The sequence below is a fragment of the Microtus oregoni genome, unplaced genomic scaffold, assembly GCF_018167655.1.
Source record: "Microtus oregoni isolate MIOR12 unplaced genomic scaffold, Mior012 000038F_ref0000394, whole genome shotgun sequence".
Classification (NCBI taxonomy): Eukaryota; Metazoa; Chordata; class Mammalia; order Rodentia; family Cricetidae; genus Microtus; species Microtus oregoni.
The window spans coordinates 10,816,422-10,840,518 of NW_024543097.1; the positions used below are offsets into that span (position 1 = coordinate 10,816,422).

General features: G+C 43.9%; 1 protein-coding gene across 1 annotated transcript; it reads left to right on the forward strand.

Annotated features, from left to right (window-relative positions):
- Positions 1-9,116: 9,116 nt before the first annotated feature.
- On the forward strand, positions 9,117-12,990 carry LOC121433378 (uncharacterized protein C2orf78 homolog; the record flags this gene model as incomplete). The annotated part of the gene is made up of 2 exons (XM_041631749.1): positions 9,117-9,300; positions 11,123-12,990. Coding segments are annotated over 2 exons (2,052 nt in total), but the record flags the coding sequence as incomplete, so codon positions are not given.
- Between the last annotated feature and the right edge of the window lie 11,107 nt (positions 12,991-24,097).

Genomic DNA, 24,097 nt, shown 5'->3' on the forward strand with positions numbered 1-24,097 from the left:
AGAGCTAGGCAGGGAAAACTAAACTGAATGCTGGGAGAAAGAAGGGCAGAGTCAGAGAGAAGCCATGGAGCCCTGAGGGAGCCAGACAGAACATTAGCTGGTAAGCCACAGCCACATGGAGATACACAGATTAATAAAAATGGGTTTAATTAATATGTAAGAGTTAACCAATAAGAAGCTATAGCTAATGGGCCAAGCAGTGATTTAATTAATACAGTTTCTGTGTGATTATTTTGGTTCTGGGAGGCTGGGATGAACAAGCAGCCTTCCTCCTACATTATGCAGGTTCCCTAACTGTCAGTCTGGAGTCAGTGAGCTCATACTTGCTTGGGTCAGCTATTTCTGTGGGTTTCCCCATAATGGTCTTGGCTCCTTTGTTTATAATATTGTTCCTTCCTTTCTATGATTGGAATCTAGGAGTTTAGCCCAGTGCTTAGCTGTGGATCTCAGCATCTGCTTCCATCAGTTAGTGGATGAAGGTTCTATGATGACTATTATGGTAGTCATCAATCTGATTATAGGGGAAGGACAGTTTAGATACCTTCTTCACTATTGCTTAGATTCTTACATGAGGTCATCCTTGTGGATTCCTGGGAATTTCCCTAGTGTATAATGCATTTTAATTAGTAAATGATGGGAGAGAGCCCAACCCATTGTGGGTGGTGCCATCCCTGGGCTGGTGGTCCTGAATTCTATAAGAAACCAGACTGAGCAAACCATGGGAAGGAAGCCAGTAAACAACACTCCTCCATGGCCTCTGTATCAGATCCTGCCTCCAGGTGCCTGTGTTCCTGTCCTGAATTCCTTCAGTGACGAACAGAATTATGGAAGTATAAGCCAATTAAACCCTTTCCTCCCCAACTTGCTTTGGGTATGGTGTTTTGTTGCAGAAACAGAAAACTAAGACAGCTCACATTAAGCTATGGTCCATCATGAAGGGAAGTCAGTGCAGGAACTCAAGGCAGGAACAGAAGCCGGGAAGCAGAGAGAATGTTCCTTAGCGGCTTATTCCTCATGGGTTACCTACTCTGCTTTCTTATACCATTTTGGACCTCCTGCCCAGGGCTGGTAAGACCGTCGGTAAACTGGACCCTCCTGCATCAATCTTTAAGCAAGAGAATGCCCTACAGACAACCCAATGGGGGCATATTTTTTAACTGAGGTTGCCCCTCCCAGATAATTATACATTGTGTTGAGTTGACAAAAACCAACCAGGACTGTCTTTTTCCTGATTCCTTCCCTACCTATAGGGATATCCTAGAGGGCTTGGGTCCTCTAGCCCTTTCTAGAGACCCAGAGGCCACATGAAAAAGGGCAGAATTAGACAAGTAAAGATGTGAATAGTCAGATGAGGGCTCCACGAGCATCCTTAGCCCCTCCTTCTAAGAGGAAACAACAACAGCCAACAGGCCAGCTGTGATGATCTTTGGAAAGCAAACCCAGACAGGCTAAGTGAGAAGGGATGGAAATGGGCTCTCTAAAAGGTGACACCCAGCTTCTATCCCTTTGAGGCACCGACAGGAGCTAGACAGACTGCTGAACACTGAATACTTGTGTTCCCTCAAAAGTCGCATGCCGAAGCCAATCCCCAAATGTGACAGTCGACTGGTTGCATGATTGTAACAAGGATACCTGACAGAAACACTTAAAGGGAGGGATGCATTGCTTTAGCTCATGAGTTGAAGTATTTCAGAGCAATGGGGGCGATGGGGCAGCGTGGTCTGTGTGGTGGGAGCTTGTGGCTGTTTCTTCACATGGTGCAGATCTGGGTACAGACAGCACAAGATGGAACCAAAGTCAGGCTATAAAGCTCAGATCTCAGATCTCCCAGAATGGCACCTCTGCCTGGGAACTGGGTAATAATCAAACCCATGAGTCCATAGGGGGCTTTTAAGACCCAGTCTAACAGATGGTGGGTGTTAAGAGACTTTGTTGTTTGTGGTAATTTACTGCCTGGAATCCCAGCTGATGCAGGAGGTTTAACAGGAGTTTGGGGTCATCTTGGATTGCTTAGTAATTCAATCAGAGGTCCATTGCAAAATCCTGTCTCAAAAACAAACAACAACAAATGATAGAGGAGGTAGGGCCTTTAGGAGAGATTGGGTCAGGATTGGTGAGCACTGTGTCTTATTGAAAGATTGATGAGCACATGATTGGAGAATGCTGTGTCTTTTTGAAAGAGGCCCAAGAGACCGCATTGACCATTGGCCAAGTGAGGTCTCAGTCAGACAGCTATCTTAAAGAATGGGGCCTTACTTAACATCAAATCTTTTGAAACTTTGACCTTGGACATGCCAGCATCCAGAGTCATGCTGTGGTATGTTATAGACTTTGAACTCAACGAAATTTACCAGTTACCCTGATACCAAAACCACACAAAGACTCAACCAAGAAAGAGAATTACAGACCGGACTCACTCATGAACATCGACACAAAAATTCTCAATAAAATACTGGCAAACTGAATCCAAGAACACATCAAAAAATATCCATTATGATGAAGTAGGCTTCATCCCAGAGATGCAGGGCTGGTTCAACATACGAAAATCTATCAATATAAATAAAATCATCATATAAATAAACTGAAAGACAAAAACCATATGATCATTTCATTAGATACCGAAAAAGCATTTGACAAAATTCAACATCCCTTTATGATAAAGGTCTTGGAGAGATTAGGGATACAAGGGTCATACCTAAATATAATAAAAGCTATTTACAGCAAGCCAACAGCTAACATCAAATTAAACAGAGAGAAATTCAAAGCCATCCCACTAAAATCAGGAACACGACAAGGATGTCCACTCTCTCCATACCTCTTCAATATAGTGCTTGAAGTTCTTGCAATAGAGGTAAGACAACATAAGGGGATCAAGGGGATACGAATTGGAAAGGAAGAAGTTAAACTTTCGTTATTTGCAGATGATAAGATAGTATACATAAGCAACCCCAAAAACTCTACCAAAGAACTCCTATAACTGATAAACACCTTTAGTAATGTGGCAGGATACAAGATCAACTCCAAACAAATCAGTTGTCCTTCTATACACAAAGGATAAGGAAGCAGAGAGGGAAATCAGAGAAGCATCACCTTTCACGATGGCCACAAACAGCATAAAATATCTTGGGGTAACTCTAACCAAGGAAGTGAAAGATCTATTTGACAAGAACTTTAAGTCTTTGAAGAAAGAAATTGAAGAAGATACCAGAAAATGGAAGGATCTCCCTTGCTCTTGGATTGGGAGGATCAACATAAAAATGGCAATTCTACCAAAGGGAATCTATAGATTCAATGCAATCCCCATCAAGGTGCCATCAAAATTCTTCACAGGTCTTGAGAGGACAATAATAAACTTTATATGGAAAAACAAAAAACCCAGGATAGCCAAAACAATCTTATACAATAAAGGATCGTCTGGAGGCATTACCATCCCTGACTTCAAACTCTATTACAGAGCTACAGTATTGAAAACAGCTTGGTATTGGCATAAAAACAGAGAAGTCGACCAATGGAATGGAATAGAAGACCCGGATTTTAACCCACAATCCTATGAACACCTGATTTTTGATAAAAGAGCTAAAAGTATACAATGAAAGAAAGAAAGCATCTTCAATAAATGGTGCTGGCATAACTGGATGTCAACCTGTAGAAGAATGGAAATAGATCCATATATGTCACCATGCACAAAATTCAAGTCAAAATGAATCAAAGACCTCAATATCAATCTGAACACACTGAACCCTATAGAAGAGAAAGTGGGAAGTACTCTACAACATATGGGCACAGGAGATCACTTCCTACGTATAACCCCTGCAGCACAGACATTAAGGGCAATATTGAATAAATGGGACCTCCTGAAACTGAGAAGCTTCTGTAAAGCAAAGGACACTGTCACTAAGACAAAAAGGCAACCTACTGGCTGGGAAAAGATCTTCACCAACCCCACAACAGACAAAGGTCTGATCTCCAAAATATATAAAGAACTCAAGAAACTAGACTTTAAAATGCGAATTAACCCAATCAAAAAATAGGGCACTGAACTGAATAGAGAATTCTCAACAGAAGAAGTTCAAATGGCCAAAAGACACTTAAGGTCATGCTCAACTTCATTAGCGATCAGGGAAATGCAAATCAAAACAACTTTGAGATACCATCTTACACCTGTCAGAATGACTAAAATCAAAAACACCAATGATAGCCTCTGCTGGAGAGGTTGTGGAGTAAGGGGTACACTCATCCATTGCTGGTGGAAATGCAAATTTGTGCGACCACTTTGGAAATCAGTGTGACGGTTTCTCAGGAAATTCAGGATCAACCTACCCCAGGACCCAGCAATACCACTCCTGGGAATATACCCAAGAGATACCCTATCATATTACAAAGGCATTTGTTCAACTATGTTCATAACAGCATTATTTGTAATAGCCGGAACCTGGAAATAACCTAGATGCCCTTCAATGGAAGAATGGATGAAGACAGTGTGGAATATATACATATTAGAGTACCACTCAGCAGTAAAAAACAATGACATCTTGAATTTTGCATGCAAATGGATGGAAATAGAAAACACTATCCTGAGTGAGGTATCCCAGACCCAAAATGATGAACATGGGATGTACTCACTCATAATTGGTTTCTAGCCATAAATAAAGGACATTGAGCCTATAATTAGTGATCCTAGAGAAGCTAAATAAGAAGGTGAACCCAAAGAAAAACATATAGGCATCCTCCTGAATATTAACCTTCATCAGGCGATGAAAGGAGACAGAGACCCACATTGGAGCACCAGACTGAAATCTCAAGGTCCAAATCAGGAGCAGATGGATAGAGAGCACAAGCAAGGAACTCAGGACCGCGAGGGATGCACCCACACACTGAGACAATGGGGATGTTCTATTGGGAACTCACCAAGTCCAGGTGGCCCGGGTCTGAAAAAGCATGGGATAAAACCGGACTCGCTAGCCGGGAGATGGTGGTGCATGCCTTTAATCCCAGCACTCGGGAGGCAGAAGCAGGCAGATCTCTGTGAGTTCGAGACCAGCCTGTTCTACAGAGCTAGTTCCAGGACAGGCTCCAAAGCCACAGAGAAACCCTGTCTCGAAAAAACCAAAAAAAAAAAAAAAAAAAAAAAAAAGGACTCGCTGAACATAGCGGACAATGAGGACTACCGAGAACTTAAGAACAATGGCAATGGGTTTTTTATCGTACTGCACGTACTAACTTTGTGGGAGCCTAGGCAGTTTGGATGTTCACCATACTAGACCTGGATGGAGGTGGGTGGTCCTTGGACTTCCCACAGGGCAGGGAACCCTGATTGTTCTTTGGGCTGACAAGGGAGGGGGACCTGATCGGGGGAGGGGGAGGGAAATGGGAGGCAGTGGCAGGGAGGAGGCAGAAATCTTTAATAAATAAATAAATGAATGAATGAATAAATTAATTAATAAGAGATACCGTGATTGAGAGACACATTGTGGTTAGCAGAAACGTAGCTCTAGAGAAATTCCCAGGAATCCACAAGGATGACTCCGGCTAAGACCCTAAGCAATAGAGAGGGGGCCTGATCTTCACTTGTCCTGTATTAAGAATGATGAGTATCTTAAATATCACCATAGAAACTTCATCTACCAACTGATGGAAATAGAGGAAGACACCATCGGAAAACTGTGCTGAGCTCCCAAAGTACAGTTGAAGATTGGAAAGAATGAGAATATGAGCAAGGAGGTCAGGACCATGATGGGTTCACCCACTAAAACAGTTTACATGAACTGATGGAAGATCACCAACTCTAACCGAACTGGGAAGGAACAAGCATGGGACCAAAATAGTCCCTCTGAATGTGGCAGAGATGACTTGCTGGAGCAGACTTGGGGCTCACTGGCAGTGGCACCAGGATTCATCACAACTGCATGTCCTGGATTTGTGGGATCCTATTCTCTTTGGATGTATACCTTGCTCAGCCTAGATATAGTAGAGATGGCCTTGGACCTTCCACAAACCAATGTGCATTACCCTCTCTGAGGATTGGATAAGGGTTGTGAGGGAGGATGTGAGGAGGGACTGGGAGAAAGGGACAAAGTGGTAACTTAGATTGGTAATTTTTTAAAACCTAATCAATTAAAAACCATTCAGAGTAGCTGAGTCTAGGCAGCACAACAGCAACAAGAGACTAAAAAAGGGAACAGTTGTATCCATGCCCACCTTCAGGCATTATGTTGCTTGTTCCTACCAGCAGCATCCAAAAAGCATCTTCATGATACACAGTGGACCACTGATCTGGAAGTTCAAAGTGGCTTCACCCATGAGTGTAATGATGAAGGGTCAGGCTGGTCCAAGAGTAAAAACATGCAAAGAAGGGATGAAAGCATAGAAAATAGTTGTCAGCCCAGTATGGGCCAGCACAGAATAAGGAAGGACTGTAGGAGAAGCAACAAGAAGACAAGTGTCTTAGAGTTCATCAACATGCACGCAGCACACCGAGCCCTGACCTTGCACATAGTCACAAAGGAACACTTTGATCTCTTCCTTGGGTCATGGACAGATGATGATGGCACAAAAGCCAGACGGACTGGAATAGCCTATCACCTGAGTTCCCTCAACAGCGGTTCTCCCTCCTGCCCGAGACTACTCACTGTATGTAAGTGTAGGCTGATGGGACACTTTCTGTTGGAAGGTGAACCATTATATGTACATTATAAACTGCTTCATCAGTGAACCTTATGAGAGCACTGCCATGATAGCCTAGGCTAAACGCCATGGGAAGTGGCACGTCCATGCCATGATTGCCTCTTTCAGTAGCCCACACCTCAGCCTCCATGGGCTACTGTTGGTCTCCTGGCATCTTCTCCAACCAATCCCATCTTCTAGTTAGAAATCAGACCATCCCATTGGCTGTTGCCTCATTTATGACATCATTCTCCCTCCAACCCTACCAGCACCTGGTAGAATCTTGGTGTTTCCATGGTGATGACTGTAAACAAATTTAGATCATCACAGGTCCAGGTGACCAGTGACCAGTGAGTGCTGTCTGATACTGGACACACTTGACACTGAGGTCAGCTGATCAGACAAAGCCGACCGATTATCTTGCTCCATTGTACTTTGGATTGCTGATCCTCTCCCCTTGACCATGTCAGGTAAGGATAGAGACTTTAAAACATGTGATCTTCTCCACTGACTTTTACTATACTAGTAAATCTATGCTGAATGTGGATAGTATTGATGTTGATATAGATATCTAGATTTGAATGTCACATTTAGCTTTGGTTCTTACTAAGTATGTGATTTTAGACAGAAAGTTTAGTCCCAAGTGTTTTCCATCCACCTCAAGGAGTGAACAGTGTCACTATGCTTGGGTCCTGTACTGTTGGGTTTTCAGAGGAAAGTGAAGAGGGAATAAAATCAGGCTCTTTTGGATGGTATTAAACTACAGAGACGGGAACATGAACAAGGCACGCAGAGATCTAGCACTCCACACCACTAATGAGACAGTCTCCCCCCACTACTGTTTCCAATCTTAGTTTAAAATTCAGGGCAACTCTAACAGTACTGGTCACACCACGGATGGTGGCACACAACTATAATCACAACATAGAGAGAACTGGGTGGGATGGAGGTCAGTTCAAGTCTAACATGTTCTACACTGGCCTCTGTTCATACTCACCAAACGAATATTGACTATGGACAACATGGCGACTGCCATGGTGTGCAGTCACTTGGACTTCCCTGGATTAAACATGGAGAGTGGAAGAGAATAAGAGGACTGTGGAATCTGAGAAGGCAGTTGTTGTACTGAAAGAAATATTGACAGTGTTGCTGGAAGGACAGACCCACAGGAAGTCAGGGAAGGGGACAAACACAGTACGGGTCTAGAAAGTATATAAATATAAGAAGGCACACTGCAGAGGGGACCCAGGTGGTCCACAATGGTAGTTTAGCACACAATGTTGAAGACGACCACAGATTATAATCGAAACAACAAGGCATTGTCATTTCCCAAGCCATGTTTAACCAAACGTACTGTTGAGATTAGGCTGTACAAAGGTTCCCTGGCACATATAGAAAGAATATCCTGATCTGGTCCCTGGCTCTTACACTCCATCCAGACCACTTTCTGCCCAGTTCCCCATGTCTCATGTGCACTGGTGGTGTCCGATAGGATCAACTGGGGCTGCGAAGTCCAGTCAGTTAGAGTCTGACCATGGCAGCTGACACGCTGTTGTGAGGGGGGATTCTCACAAGGATTCCCCCTTAGAAGAGACATAAAAATTAACAATTACTGAGGAGCTGTTAAGAAAAAATTTAATCAACAGATATTAAATTGAGAAGCAATCATATTCAGAGATGAACCCCATGAAACATTAGCAGTCTCAAGAGGACACACTAAACTGGTGCAAACATGAAGAAATGTAGTCAGTAGGTGGTATTTCTGAAATCTTATTTGAATAATGCTTAAAAGTTATAAAATTATAAGAGATCCTCATTTATACAAGAAATGCAAGGGGCAAAAAAGAGAGAGGGGGAAGGAATAATTACCTAAATTCCTTACACATTTGTTAAACATCATTTCAGAAAAAAACTCAATAAAATAGAGATTGGCCTGGTGGTCATGGCAGGGGCTCCAGCACCAGCACTTTAGAGGCAGAAGCAGACCTGTCTGGGTGATTTCAAAGCCAGACTGATCAACGTAGAGTGAGTTTAGGTCACTCTATACTGTAAGATCTGCAGAGAACAGGACAAAGTTCCAGGTATGGAATATGCCTATGGGTCTCTTCCCAATAATAACCTCTGTTGTAGATTATATTTGCGAGGAAGTGTCCCAAAAGGCATTATTATATTACAATCAGGAAAAAGAATCATCGTGTCTAGATCTGAGTGAGGATTAAGGCAGATTGACCAGGATTTCCATGCCCACACAGGAAAAAGCAGACAGTTCATCTAGTGATTGTCATCCTACATAGCACCACCAATCAATCTTAACCCATTTGCTTGGGATATGTCAGGGAACATAGGTGCTAGACTCTCCCACTCAGTACAACCTGGAGATAACACAGTCCCTCCCAAGGGATAGAAAGCTTCCATCTCAAATTTTTCCAACTCTCTTCTTGCTTCCTACAGAAAATTGCCAAAGTGCACCTTTCACTGGGACAGAATGTGCTCTGCAGCCCTCTGTGCCTGTGCTGAGGAATGCCACACGCTCAGCAGGAAGTGTGTGCAATTTCTACGGGGTCTGCACCCCAGCTGTGAGCTCAGCATGGCTCCTGTCATCAGACTCCAGCACATGCTGCCAGCAGCTCACGGACAGTGCCTGTCTTTACCAACGACCTGCCACGACCATGCTGACTGAGCCAACTGACCGGAACCAGATCTCTACTTCGACATTTTTCTATCCAAGTGTTCTCCACTGGGATCTTAGAGAAAGCACCACCAGAAGGGAAGCTCCGTTCCTGGATGTCCCTTTAAATGTCATTGACCAGAATACCACCCCCTCGTCTCGGTCTATAACAGCCCAGTGTGACAATACTTTCCATATCAATGCATTACCGCCATCCTATCCAACACTGTCTGCCTGCCTTGTACAGACAACACCATCAAATGGACCAGATCAACGATATATCCTGGCACCTTGTTACCTTGATGGAAGTCAGGTCTATTATTATGACCAGAACAGCCTGGGTCCTCCGATGGCTGAAGAATTCTGGCAGTGCCAGCAGGCCTATGGCTCTGTGTCCTGCTCTGGGAACCAGGCTTCCTCTCTGCACCCAGAGATGGTGATGGCACTACAGGAGATTCAGCCAATGGGCATCCAAACACCTTTCTCCACCTCTCCCATCTACTGGCCCACATCTGCTCAAACCATGCCAGACACCAGTCTTCAAGGTGAGTAAAGCCAGGAGGAGAGGTGTGAGATCAGCCCTCAGAGGAGACACAGCTCTACCTTTCAGAAGTGGATGTCCACACAGAGGGAGAATGGGAGTCCTGACATGTTGGCTGTGGCTCAGGCTCATTACCCCTATATTCAGTCTCTATAATGAGAGAGAATACAGGAAAGTGAGTGACATCCAACCTTCATTAAGACATGTCCAAGGACCACAGAACAGGAACACATTTCACTGCCAAGGCTAATCAGCCCAATGCACCAGCTCACTAAGATCACCTCCTTCCTAATCTATGTCTCCAGATTCTAGATGACATCAAGAATTTTTTTCTGTTCTTGTACCACTAAGTTTCCCCTGAGTTGAAACTAGTATCCAGAGAAATGGAACCCTGAATCTGAGCTGGAGGAAGTCTTCTTCCACACTCCTAGTGTCTGCTGTGACATTCTCTATCACTTAAGATGTAGTGACAGTTTGCTCTGACCTGTGTAATATTGATAAGCAGGGTTGACGCATCTCACCGTATCTGTCTCGCTCAACCTCTCTCTGTCTTTGTCTCTGTCTCTTTTCTTCCTCTAGATCTCTCTTCCACTTTCTCTTTCTCTTTTTCTTTTTCTATCTGAATCTTCAGCAGTGACCCAAGGCCAAGACTATGTAGACATGTTCTCTGTTACAAAGTTGAAGCTCAAAGCTACTACAGTCTTACATTTTCACATCACTAACAAAAATTCTGTGAAACGTGGAGCTTAAGGAATATCAGGGCTTTTGAACTGCTTGCCTCTCAGAATTGAGGAACCGATATGGATACCTAAACCCATATAAAAATCCAGGCTTCAGGGCCATATGAGTAATACAATGTATAGAAAGAAACTGGTAGAGATGAGTAAGATTAGGAAATAGTGAGCAACACAACCTGTCTCAGAGCAAACTCCAAAGGCAATGAGAGGCACTTTCAAAGGAAAATGGGGGAGAAAGGGAAGAGCACACACCAAGGAATTCTACCACCTCCCCATGATCACTAAGCATGTACACACCACACAATCACAAGAGAAAACATGATCTCACACGGTCATGAGAAACAAATGAGTAGTTACTCTGTGTCTCCAAAGAGGGCTGCTTTCCCTGCTCCTCCAGCAGAACTCATAGCAATGCCTGCAACACTGCTGCAGGAGCCTCAGTGCTCAGGTGCACTGAAAGGGGGGATAGCATCTCACTTACCAGGCACTGACTTCGAACTTCCTCTTTTTCAGTGGTGGAGAGGGAGATGACCCTGGGATTGACACCTTCAGAGCAGACACTGTGTCTGCTGCAGAGTCCAGACCTCAGCAATGCCTGTACCCAGGATGCCCAGATGAAGGCAGCACCTGTCAATGAGGACAGGTTATTAATTGCCCTCATGCACAGTCCTTCTGAATTCCTGGCCTTGCCTCCAGCCCCAAGCCTGGAAAAGACAAAGAAGAACAATGCAGATGAGATGAATGCTGAGCAATCAACACCTCTGGATTCCTATAAGGGCACAAAATGTAACCAAGACGCATCACCCCTCCCTTTAGCACACCCCGGCATGCAGCAGCCCTTGAACTACAGTGATGTTGGGAGCCTGGGGCAGAAGCTAGCTTCTCAAAATGCCACTTTGGGAAACAGTGGCCTTGGTCTGGAAGAGCCTGAGGCTCTTCAGAATGTCATGGAGTCTAGCAATGACTTTACAGACATGACTACTCTGGTGGCAGATATTCACCTTCCCCAACTCTTCAACTCCATCACTGACCTTGACCAAATGGAAGATCACACAGCAAGCCAAACCAAAGACTCCAAAGACATCAGGAGGGACCAGGCCCAGTCACGCACCAGCATCTTTAATGGACGATCTGAACTAGGCATCAAGAAAAACCAGAAAGTCTCTGATGTGTTTCATGGAGCTCTTCAGGCCAGAACCCATCACGAGGATATGCTGAAGGAAGATGATCCTGGAACCATAGACAACACGGCCAACCACGTGCAGAGCAAATCTCAGATATTTGTACCCAAGAGGCCCAGCGTAGCAAGGGCACAGGGGAAAGAAAAGGCCAAGGAGACCAGAGAAAACAGCTCCAAGAAAACAGAGGAGCTGAAGCCATCAAGTCACAGAGTCAAGGCAGAAGAGAAGCCCGCCATCCCAAAGACCAAGAGGAAGAGGAATCCACCTGAGCTCAGCCACGACAGCTTTAAGAAGCCTCGAACTCACCTCGGCATGCACATGCTGGAGTCCGTGCAGGTCTTTCACCCACTGGGGAAGAAGAGTGAGAGGAAAACTGGCGTCTCCTCCTCCCGGGCTCTGCTGAACTTCAGCAGCAACAAAGATCCCAGGACAGGCCCAACCACCACATCCCTGGGAGATGTGCCCCGTGAGGGTCGAGGCCCTGGTAGAATCCCGGGCAATGCTCAGAGAACACAGAGCAGTGCTCCCAAGCAGTGTCCATCTCTGTCACTGGATGAGCTGCCCCCACCTGGGAAGGTCAAATTAGTACCTCTTCCTTTCCTAGCCATGGACAAGCCTCAAGACAGACCTGTTTCCAGAAAGCTTCACTGCCTGGCTACACACAGGCCCACTACAGCTTACCCAGTGAGGCCTCAGTCCCACTCTGCTAGGCAACCCAAACTCAAGTCATCCCAACCAGCTCCTGCCAGCACATCACTGGTGGCCTCTGACAAGTCGGCTCTGCCAGTTGCCACCAGTGCCACACGTCCAATTAGAAGCAAGCCCATCCAGTCTTGCCCTGGGCCTCAACCGCCTGCCTCTTTGCCTGCACCCTACAGAGCATCATCTCACACTTCACTCCACAGGGAGCCTCTTTCTTTTGCCACAAACAAGACCCTAGATCCTCTCCAGCCTCAATCCCAATACCTGCGGCAAGATTTCAGCCACTTACCAAATCCTTGGAAGAAAGTCAACATTCCGGGGCCTGTCATCTCACAGCCCATCACTGAAGAGCAGAGGCCAGAGAGGGAGGCCATGAAGAGGCGGGCTCAACAGGAGCGAGAGAATGCTGCCAAGTGTACCCCTCTGGGAAAACCACAGCTTTTCCTTCAGAGGGAGAAAGATATGGAAATTTCAAGATATTATGGCTATGCAGTGTAAGTGCTGCCCAAACCTTTGGGACACAACGCTATTCATTATACACAGGTAAGATGTAGATACACATAGATACTCATGCATACATGAAGTTTAGAGGCTTAGCTAAATGTGTAGATATGTACATACATACATAGTAATGCAGAATAATATTTAGATATATTCATATATGTGAAGGGAAAGACATAGTTTATAAATTTATAAATATTTGAAGACACTATAATTGACTGTAGAAACTTAAGACTGCGATTTTATCCATGAGTATATAGAGAGGGCTTTGATGTCTTCCTTAGAACTTTACTATTATTAATTTATGTTTCCTAATTATGTAATAATACATGTGACATAGATACAACATATGCTATAAGTCAGTGGTACTACTTATTTAATGTTAAAGCTGTAGCAAAAAGCTCTAGTGGCAATAAGATTATTTTCCTGGACTTTAATTTTCAGGATTCTAGGATGATGTGGGAGTCCCCTCTGTATGCTGTCAATATGTTTTATTACCATTGGTCATTAATGAGTAAAGCTGTTTCAGCCAATGACTGAGCAGGTCAAAGCTAGGTAGGAAATTCGAGCTGAGATATAGAGAGAAAGCAGGCAAACTCAAAGAGATGCCATGTAGCTGCCGAAGGAGAAAGATGCCTGAATGCCCGAACATTGCCAATAGGTCACAGACTCACGGTGATAACAGGTTAATATTACTTGGCTTTATTAAGATGTTAGAGTTAGCCAGGAATATGCTGGGGTCATTCGCCGAACAGTACTGTAATTAATGTGGTTTCTGTGTGATTATTCAGGTCAGACTTACTAAACATGATAGGTTTCCTAGAGTGTATACTGTAAAGTGAACACACTCCTGCTGTTACCCCATCTCCTCCCATTTCAAAGCTCAAACACGAGCCCTTTAAACATAAATACTCTGGGATAGAGATCTGCCTGCATTTTCATGATATGAAACACAGGGTCCATGTATACACAATCAAGATCTTCCCTTGAAAGAAATTCTACAAGGCAGAGTATCTTTCTGACATGGATTGATTTGGATTACTGGGTTTATGTCAAATTGTATCAGTCTTTGAAATTATCCATTTTTAACATTTTCATTTCTCTTTTGTGTGTGTGTCTGTGTTGTCCACATGAACTACTGTGTAACGAATGTGTGGAGTGCTCACAGAGGTCAAACCTGGGCATCAGGTCTCTGGAGTCTGGAATTAAGAGAGATTGAAAACCATCATGAGGTGCTCTGAATTCTACCTGGGGACTCTGTGAGAAAATTGAGTGTTCTTCTCCAAGGAGCCATCTCATCGAACCTGAGTGAGTACACATAATGGAAACAACATAACCTTAGCCTCTCTATTGATGCAAAGACTTGACTGTCTATGTACATCTCATTTTCTTCACCCAGGGAAACACTGTTGGACACCATGCTAGGTTCCCTAATGTACTGTAGACAGTGCTGCAATCAACACTGACGGGCAAGTGCCTCTCTAATGTACCGAGTCCTTTGGGAAGGTGCACATGAACCACGTGGAGGGCCAGATGCAGGCTTTGGTGGTCCCGGAACACTGACAGCCAATCAGGATGGAAACATCCAATCCCCAGCAGCAGTGGATAGCATTCCTTTCTGTGAATTCCCATTGGCAGCATTTGTCACTTTGTTCTAGTCTGCCTTGAATGGCATCCACTGGAGGTTCACTGTGCATTTCCCTGATTCCTCCTGAATCAGAACATTTGGATGTGCTCACCCTCAGTTTTTCCAAAATCTGGGAGAACAGTCTTTTTCTTTCCCCTTGAATACCTGTGTTGGCTTCTTTCTTATGATTTACTTATTTAATTCTAAATCATCTAGATATTAATCTTCTAACTGAGGTATCAGTAGCAAAGGTTTCACTTGGTTTTCAAGGAAAAACCCTCAAATAATGGCTTCTCTTCCTGGCAAAGAATCCTTTACTTCCCTGAGCAACCATTGATCAACTGACATTTGATCGCCTGATATTTTCCTCCATCCTGACCTGTCCCTGAATCTTAACCTCTTTGCACTATTCTGTGCTCTAACTGTTTCAGAGTTTGTAACACATTGTCCTCTGAGGCATATGGCATTAACCTTGTATGGGGTGACACATAAGAAATAGAATTAATTTATATATAAGTTTAGTTTCTTGAGACAATGTTTCTCTGCATATCACTGAATATTCGGGAACTGACCTCGCTAATCAGGCTAGCCTTGAAATCACAAAGATCTGCCCGACACTGCCTCTTGTAATGCCTTTGCCTATGTCCCTTCCTCTAGAATGCTGGGACTAAATGAATGCACCATTATTCCAGGTGAAAACACTTTGCTTTTTGTATATGTGGATCACAGGTTTTCCTACCATGATAATGTGAGGATGTATGTTAGCAACAGTACATTTTTGATAGCTACCAAAACTCACAGAGGCTGAACTGCTTGCGTTTACAACTGTAATTCAATACAGATTCATTGTTTTAAGAAATTGCTACTCAAGCAGAGATCATAGGAATGCTTTCCCCATCACTATAAGGGCCTAAGTGGAGAGGGCACAGAAGGAGGGGAGCATCTCACTTACCAGTCACTAACTTCTTCCTTGACTCTTTTTCAGTTGTAGAAAAGGAGATGTCCCTGGGACTGACACCTCAGGACAGACACTCCATCAGCTGTGGTCCACAACATTGCTAGTATTCATCCTCGATTCCCAGACGAGGACACCACCTGTTGATAGGGACAGGTCATTGACTGCCCCCATCCAAAGGTCTCCAGAATTCCTGTTCTTGCCAACAGCTCTCATCCTAGGGGGGGAATGGAAAACAATGTGAACGAGATGACAGCCAATCTATCAATGCTTATGGACCCCTTAAGGGCACACAGGAAACCTAGTCCCATCACTCCTCCCTTTAGCACACCCCAACTTGCAGCACACGCTGTGTTTTACTGACACTAACACCCTGAGGCAGAAGCTTGCTGTTGATCATGTCTCCTTGAGAAGCAGCACCTTTGGTCATCATGAGCCTGGGACATGCACACTGTGATGGTCTCCAGCATAGATTTTGCTGACATGACTACACCGGGGCCAGATATTCACCTTCCACAATTTTTCAAATAACTCAATGTATTAAACATATTCAGAGATGCACAGCATCCTTATCCAAAGACTCCATAGTCATCAGGAGGGAATAAGCTGGGGCTCATGAACAAGACAAAAGCAAGAGGACCAGAGAAAACAGCTTCAAGAAAACAGAGGAGCTGAAGCAGTTTAGGAAGAGTCAAGTCAGAAGAGAAGCACACCATCCCAGGACCAAAAGGAGGAGGAATCCAGCTGTACCTGTACTCAGCCACCACAGCTTTAAAAAGCCTTGAACCCACCCCAGCATGCACACGCGGGAGTCCGGGAAGGGCTTTCACCTCTTGTGGGGGAAGTGAGAGAGGAAAACTGGCCTCCCCTGAACTTTCTCAACTCTTCCTGTTACTCTGTACTTTATTATTACAAGAGTTTATTGAACATAGATCTCTGGGGAAGTGGCATTGGATATTCGCAGGGTGACATTTATTCGCTTTGTTTTAGTTCCTTGAGAGAGAGTTCTCTCCAAAGCGCTCTATGTCCTGGTAATAACATCATAGACCAGGTTAGCCTTGAACTCAGTGATCTGCTAGACTCTGCCTCTGCCGCTTCCTCTGTCTTTTGAGTCCCTGCCTCAAGAGTGCTGGACCTAAAAACATGCTTCAACAATCCAGGTAGAATCAAGATTCTTTCTGTACATGTGGATCACCAGGTTTCCCAGCATGATTTGATGAAGAGTCCACGTGTAGGCCAAGGCGATTCTTGCTGCTGAACTAAAATCACAAGAGACTTAACTGAATGTATTGACTTAGCTGCATGTATTTACAACTGCAACTCAACTCAGATTCTTTTTTCTGACAGTACCTTTGTTTCACTTGTAGGCTGGACTTCTGACAATGCCTATCTACTTCCAGATAGTACAACATCTTGATTTGACTCAAGGAATGTATTCAACCTGTCCCTAGATATTTATGGTGTTTGTATTTTCTCAATATGTAATCTCCAGCTACTGTGTAGACACAATACTGTCCATTCTAACAAAGCCTATTTGCTATCAAGAGTCACAGGTCTAGATAAATATAACAAAGCCAGCAGGAAAGGATCCCACAACCTGTATCCAAGCATCCTGACGGGCACGATTGACTACAAGAGAATGAAGGAAAGCTATAGTTTAGGGAGGTCTCTGGTTTGATCACTCTCTCTGTGTTTTTTAACTACAGAATTTGGGACTCCATGAGTCTACTGGGCTTCACTGTACTCCTCAGAAAAACAGAAAGGCATTTGAATGGATATACATTCATGTTAAGATTATTATTTTAGTCTTTATGTTTTCAAATTAAGTGTCTTGTAGAATAACACTTGTTGAACAAAGTTCAGGAATTATTTTACATATTAAAGCAATTAACAAAAAGATGTACTGAATTCTTCTCATGGACTTTAAGTCTCGTTGTACTCTTTATTCAATGAACAGATTTTATTCTGTATATAGTATACTCACAACAGCACTCAGTTCCCACAACCTGGCCATTCCTTAGCTCTCACCAAATATCTTAGGCAATGTTCTTCTGCTTCCCAGTGTTGCCTACAAGTTCATGAATGTCTATAGGTAGAGATGTGTCACCAAGGATCCACATAGTGAGACAGGATAAGAAGATGTTTTTGTGGGACTGGATACATTTGGTACAATATAATTATCTCGAGTTCCAAGGATTCTCCTGCAATCACCTTGACTGCATTCATTGTTTTTACTGTAGCGAGTTCCACTGTGTGCAGACATCATATATTTCTTATCATTTGCTCTGCTACTGGACACCAAGTTCAGGCCCTAACACAGGTATCCTAGTCCTGAAAAGGCTGCAATGTACAGCAATGTGCAGAGCAATAACCCATCCAACGCCTTGGAACAGCATGGACAGGAGGAGTGGTAGACCTGCTTTGGTGTTTAAAGACACTGTATATTGAAATACACAGAGGGTACAATACTTCACATTACACCCACCAACTGATTTGCTGCTCCTACGGAAGCAATACTTGCAAGTCCCCAACTTTCAGATAAACTCTCCATTTCTTATATTCTGTACCATCTAGAAAGATCAAGTCCAACTGATCTTAACTAAAATATCTCAATGGGATAGTCATTTTATTCTAGGGTAAAAGTCCAGGCTACACTACTCTACCTGACTGCATTAGCTCTTACATACAAACCACTGCACTCCTGCTTGCATGACAGTCCCAGATATTTGGATGGACCGCATTCTGCATGATCCATTTTGGCATAAGAGGCAATCATCTCACCACAACAGCAGCCACAGCCACTGAGTATCAGCAGCCAAAACTTTTACAGTTTTTCCATCAGCACCAAAAGCAAACAGAAAAGGAAGTCGAGAAAGGAGACAGACTGGAGCAGTTCCATCTACACTTGCAGCTACACTAATCTCACGCACAAGCACAAAGTTTTGGAAGGAAAATACAAAGTCCCATCCATTCCCTTCAATAAAAGAGTAGGAGTTCCCTTCCCACTGTGACCTGTGATCCTCTGAGTCACAGGAGATTCTGTTGTGCATCACGGTACAACATAAAAACTCCCTTCTATGTAAGCCAGCCTGCTAGCAGAAAGGGAGATTACAGTTCAGTCCAAGTCTGACTTCTAGATATCCTATAACTGAAGCAGAGGGACAATCATCTACTTCTTACTCATACCAAATAAAAGGATCCAAAGAGCTTCATCTTTTGGGAGGTCTTGAAGAGTTTCTTGACCAACATCTCCTGAGTCTTAAGACCATTTCTGGGACATAGAATATAGCAGGCATATGGCTTCAGTGAGTGCCATATTCCACTCATTCAGGGTCCCATTTCTCAACCTCTCTAACTTACTTTTGATCTCCTTGGAGTTGCTATCCATAATTTTCAGGCACTGTGACTATACCACGGTACTACCAACGATAAGAAATGTTTCGTACATATGTGAGCAGGCTCTGTGCAGACCTGCCAATGCCAATTCTATCAGGGGATAGCCTTTGTACAAAGTCACACACTAAGCAGATTCTCTAGATAGGGAGGGCAGTCTCTTCCACTGCAGCTTGCAAAGATCCCCTCACATGGAATTTTGTAATCTAGATAATACAACAAGTCCCTTCAGCTCCTAGTTTTCAGGATTCTCATGGGGCCATGGCACATCATAACAACTCTTACGCATCTGGTAGTATCAAACCAATCTCTTTACACTGACTCAAAGACAAGAACATGGCCATCATATACCCATCCACTTGAATGTATTATTGAATTTACTTGAATGTATTATTGAACACAACATGGTCTATGTTTTAGTTTGCTCTCACCTATACACTTGGCACAACTAAGATTTTTGTCATTTTGAGTTAAAGACTTCAGGAGTTCATTGACCGGGTATGTGGATTTTAGTTAATTTCTTTCATAAAATGCAGTCAGTGTAAGTAATGTCACATGTGTGTCTCCATAACAATGTACATTCCTACAGAAGGGGAGAACAAACACCTCACACCCAAGTCAACAGTAATGATCTTGTGGGATTACCCACGTTACTTGAAAGTGAAGGAATGTTGGGTTACAAGCATCTACAATTTTTAGATGTAGATGTGTAAAATAAAGCAAAAACTCACATGGATATGGTATATGGGACAGGAAATCAAAGTCCCTAGGGCTCTTTCACTAATGGAAGCCAGAAACACAGCTATGTAAAGTGCTCCCCTAGTAATGGGGCAAGGCACAAGAAAGACATCAGAGATCACCCACAATGCACTATTCCATTGACACCTCTGGACCATGTTATTAATGGAAACCCTAAAATTGAATAATGAACAAATTGGTCAGAAAAATGCTTACTTTGTGATGCTACTTGGAGCACAACTGAGACACAACAAAGGGGCAACAGTGACGACTTCAAGTACCAATGCCCACACTCCTATTTAGCTTATATAGCATAAAACAAACCGGGATCCTAAGGAAAGAGGAGAGTTCAATTCAGTGGTTGCCTCCCTGAAGTAGCCTCTCAGACTGATTGTGGAATATGATTTTTTTCAATATTTACTTCTTATGTATACAATATTCTGTCTGTGTGTATGCCTGAAGGCCAGAAGAGGACACCAGACCCCATTACCGATGGTTGTGAGCCACCACGTGGTTGCTGGGAATTGAACTCAGGACCTTTGGAGCAGGCAATGCTCTTAACCTCTGAGCCATCTCTCCAGCCTCTGGAACATGATTTTTATCATCAAATGACACAGAAGGACCTAGTCTATGCTCGGCAATACTATACAAACACAGTTGAACTTGGAATATATAAGAATGTTGGCTGAGCAAATCTAAAGAGTGCCAGGAAGGAGAAATCCCCTGTGGTCTCTGATTTACCTCTTACCTCGATGTACTGCCTTGGTCTCCTCTTCTGGATTGCTTAGACAATGCTCTGTAAAGCATAACATGAAAGACACTGATCCTGCACCAAGTTAGCTGAGATTTCTCTGTTTAGGTCTGTATCTCATTTTTTAATTGGGTTATATATTTGAAATGTTGATGTCTAATTTCTTGAGTTCTTTACATATTTTGGAGATCAGTCCTTTGTGTGGTGTGGGGTTGGTGAAGATCTTTTCCCATTCAGTAGGTTGCCTTTTTCTCTTATTGACTGTGTCCTTTGCTTTACAGAAGTTTCTCAGTTTCAGGAAGTTCCATTTATTTATTGTTGCTCTCAGTGTCTGTGCTGCTGGGGTAATATTTAGGAAGTGGTCTCATGTGCCCATGCATTGAAGACTACTTCCCACTTTCTCTTCTATTAGGTTCTGTGTGGTCAGATTTATATTAAGATCCATTTAGACTTGGGTTTTGTGCATGGGGATAAATATGAATGTTCAACATCCTTAGCAGTCAGGGAAATGAAAATCAAAAGAACTCTGAGATACCATCTTACACCTGTCAGAATGACTAAGATCAAAGACACCAATGATGCTTATGCTGGAGAGGGTGTGGAATAAGGAGAACACTCATCCATTGCTGGTGGGAAAGAAAACTTGTACAACCACTTTGGAAATCAGTATGGTGGTTTTTCAGAAAATTGGCCATCAACCTACCTCAGAATCCAGCAATACCACTCTTAGGCATATTCCCAAAACATGTTCAATCATACTCTAAAGACGTTTGTTTGACTATGTTCATAGCAGCATTATTTGTAACAGCCAGAACATGGAAACAACCTCAACCAATGAATGACATCTTGAAACTTGCGTGCAAAAGGATGGAACTAGAAAACACCATCCTGAGTGAGGTAACCCAGACCCAAACAGATGAATATGGTATGTACTCACTATGTATGTATGTAAATAAGTGGATACTAGCTATACACAAAGGATATTGAGCCTATATTTCATAATCCTAGTGAAGTTAAGTAACAAGGTGAACCCTAAGAAAAACATATATAGATCCACCTGGGAAGGGGAAATAGACAAGATCACCTGACAAAATTGGGAACATCGGGGAAGAGGGGAGAATGGAAGAAGGAAAGGGAAGAGGAAAGTAGAAGGGGAGGGGTGAGGAGAACTTGAGGGAATAGGATAGTCTAGATGGAGGAAGGTCAGAGATGAGAGCAAGGAAAGAGATATTTTGATTGAGGGAGCCATTATGGGACTAGTATAAAACCTTGGCTCTAGAGAAATTCCCAGGAATTCAAAAGGATGACCTTAGCTAAGACTCTAAGCAACAGAGGAGAGGGTGCCCAAACTGGCCTTGCCCTGTAGACAAACTGATGAATATTTTAAATATCACCATAGAATCTTTATCCAGCAATTGATGGAAATAGAGGCAATCACCTGTATCAGAGCACTGAACTGAGCTTCCAAAGTCCAGTTAAAGAATGGGAGGAGTAAGAATATGAGCAAAGAGATCAAGACCATGATGGGGATACCCACTGAAACAGTCTACCTGAGCTAATGGGAGCTCACCAACTCCAGCCATACTGGGAAGGAACAAGAAGCTAAATAAGAAGGTGAACCCAATGACAAACATATAGTTATCCTCCTGGATATTGGGAGTAGACAAGATTGCCGGGCAAAAAATTGGGATCTTGGGGGTGGGGTGGGATAGGGGTAAGGGGAGATGGGGAGAGAAAAGTAAGAAGGGGAGGATGGGGGGTACTTGGGGGAATGGGATGGTTGGTATACAGGAAGGGTGGATATGGGAGCAGGGAAGTATATATCTTAATTATGGCTCCCTTAGGGTTGGCAAGAGTCTTGAACCTAGAGGGGCTCCCAAGTGCCCAGGGAAATGTCCCCCAGTTAGTTCTTTGGGCAGCTAAGTATAGGGAACCTGAAATGGCCCTATCCTATAGCCATACTGATGAATATCTTGCATATCACCATAGAACCTTCATCTGGCAATGGATGGAGATAGAGACAGAGACCCACATTGGAGCACTGGAATGAGCTCCCAAGGTCCCAATGAAGAGCAGAAGGAGGGAGAACATGAGCAAGGAAGTCAGGACCACGAGGGGTGCACCCACCCACTGAGACAGTGGGGCTGATCTCTTGGGAGCTCACCAAGCCCAGCTGGACTGGGGCTGAAAAGGCATGGGATAAAACCGGACTCTCTGAACATGGCGGACAATGAGGGCTGATGAAAAGCCAAGGACAATGGCACTGGGTTTTGATCCTATTGCATGTACAGGCTTTGTGGGAGCCTAGCCAGTTTGGACGCTCACATTCCTAGACCTGGATGGAGGGGGGAGGACCTTGGACTTTCCACAAGGCAGGGATCCCTGACTGCTCTTAGGACTGGAGAGGGAGGAGGAGAGGAGTGGGGGAAGGGGGAGAGGAGGGGCAGGAGGAGGGGAAGGGAAAAAAAAAAGAATAGGACCAAACTAGTCCCTCTGAATGTCCTTGATAGTTGCATGGCTGGGGCAGACTGAGGGACCACTGACAGTAGCACCAGAATTTATCCCTACTGCTTATGCTCGCTTTTTGGGAACCCATTCTCTTTGGATGGATACCTTGCTCAGCCTGGATACTGTACAGAGGTCCTTTGACCTTCCACAAAGCAATGTGCTTTACCCTCTCTGAGGAGTGGATGGGGATGGGGTGGGAGGGTGTGTGGAGGGATTGGGAGGAGGGGAGGAAGTGAGAACTTGTCTTTGAGACAAACGTAAACTAGATCCTAATGCCTGGTGGGAACTGAGAGACCAAAGTAAAATGACCATTCTGTTGTGATCCATCTTTCCAGTTCTCTTGCTCATGTTCTCCATCAGACCTCACCTCCTTGATGTGGAGTCCCCTCTGTGTGCTGTGATTACCATTAATGAAAAAAGAAACTGCCTTGGCCTGTTGATAGGACAGAACTTAGGTCAGCGGGGAGGACTGGACTGAATGCTGGGAGAAAGAAGGGCAGAGTCAAAAGATGCCAGGATCTACTGCAGGAGATAGATATGCTGAAACTTTACTGGTAAGCCACCACCTCATGGTGATATAAATATGAAGAGAAATGGGTTAAATTAGTATGTAATAATTAGCCAATAAGAAGTCAGAGCTAATGGGCCAAGTATAGATTTAATTAGAACTGTTTCTATGTGATTATTTCAGGGCTAAGCAAGCTGGGCGGCCGGGAACAAACAAGAGGCCTTTTCCTACACTACTTTGTCCTGAAGGAATGGACTACGGCCCTTCATTGTTTCATCAATGGTGGAACCACCATTCAGCTGCTTGTTGTCTTACATCATGACCAAAAGCAACTAAGGGAGGAAAGGGTTTACTTAGCTTGTGAATCCCAACCAAAACCTACCACTGAGGAAAGTCATGGTAAGAACTCAAGTAGGAGAAGAGGCAATCACCTTGGGGGAAAATAACGGACATGTTCTCCATGGCTTGCTCAGCTTACATTGTCATATGACTCAGGACCACTGACGAGAGCTGGCACTGCCCAGGGTGGGCTGCAAGGGCCTCATCAACGATGAAGAAAGCGGCCCATGGACATGCCCACAAGACAAAGAGACGAAGGTAATTTCTTAGTTGAGTTTCCTCTTC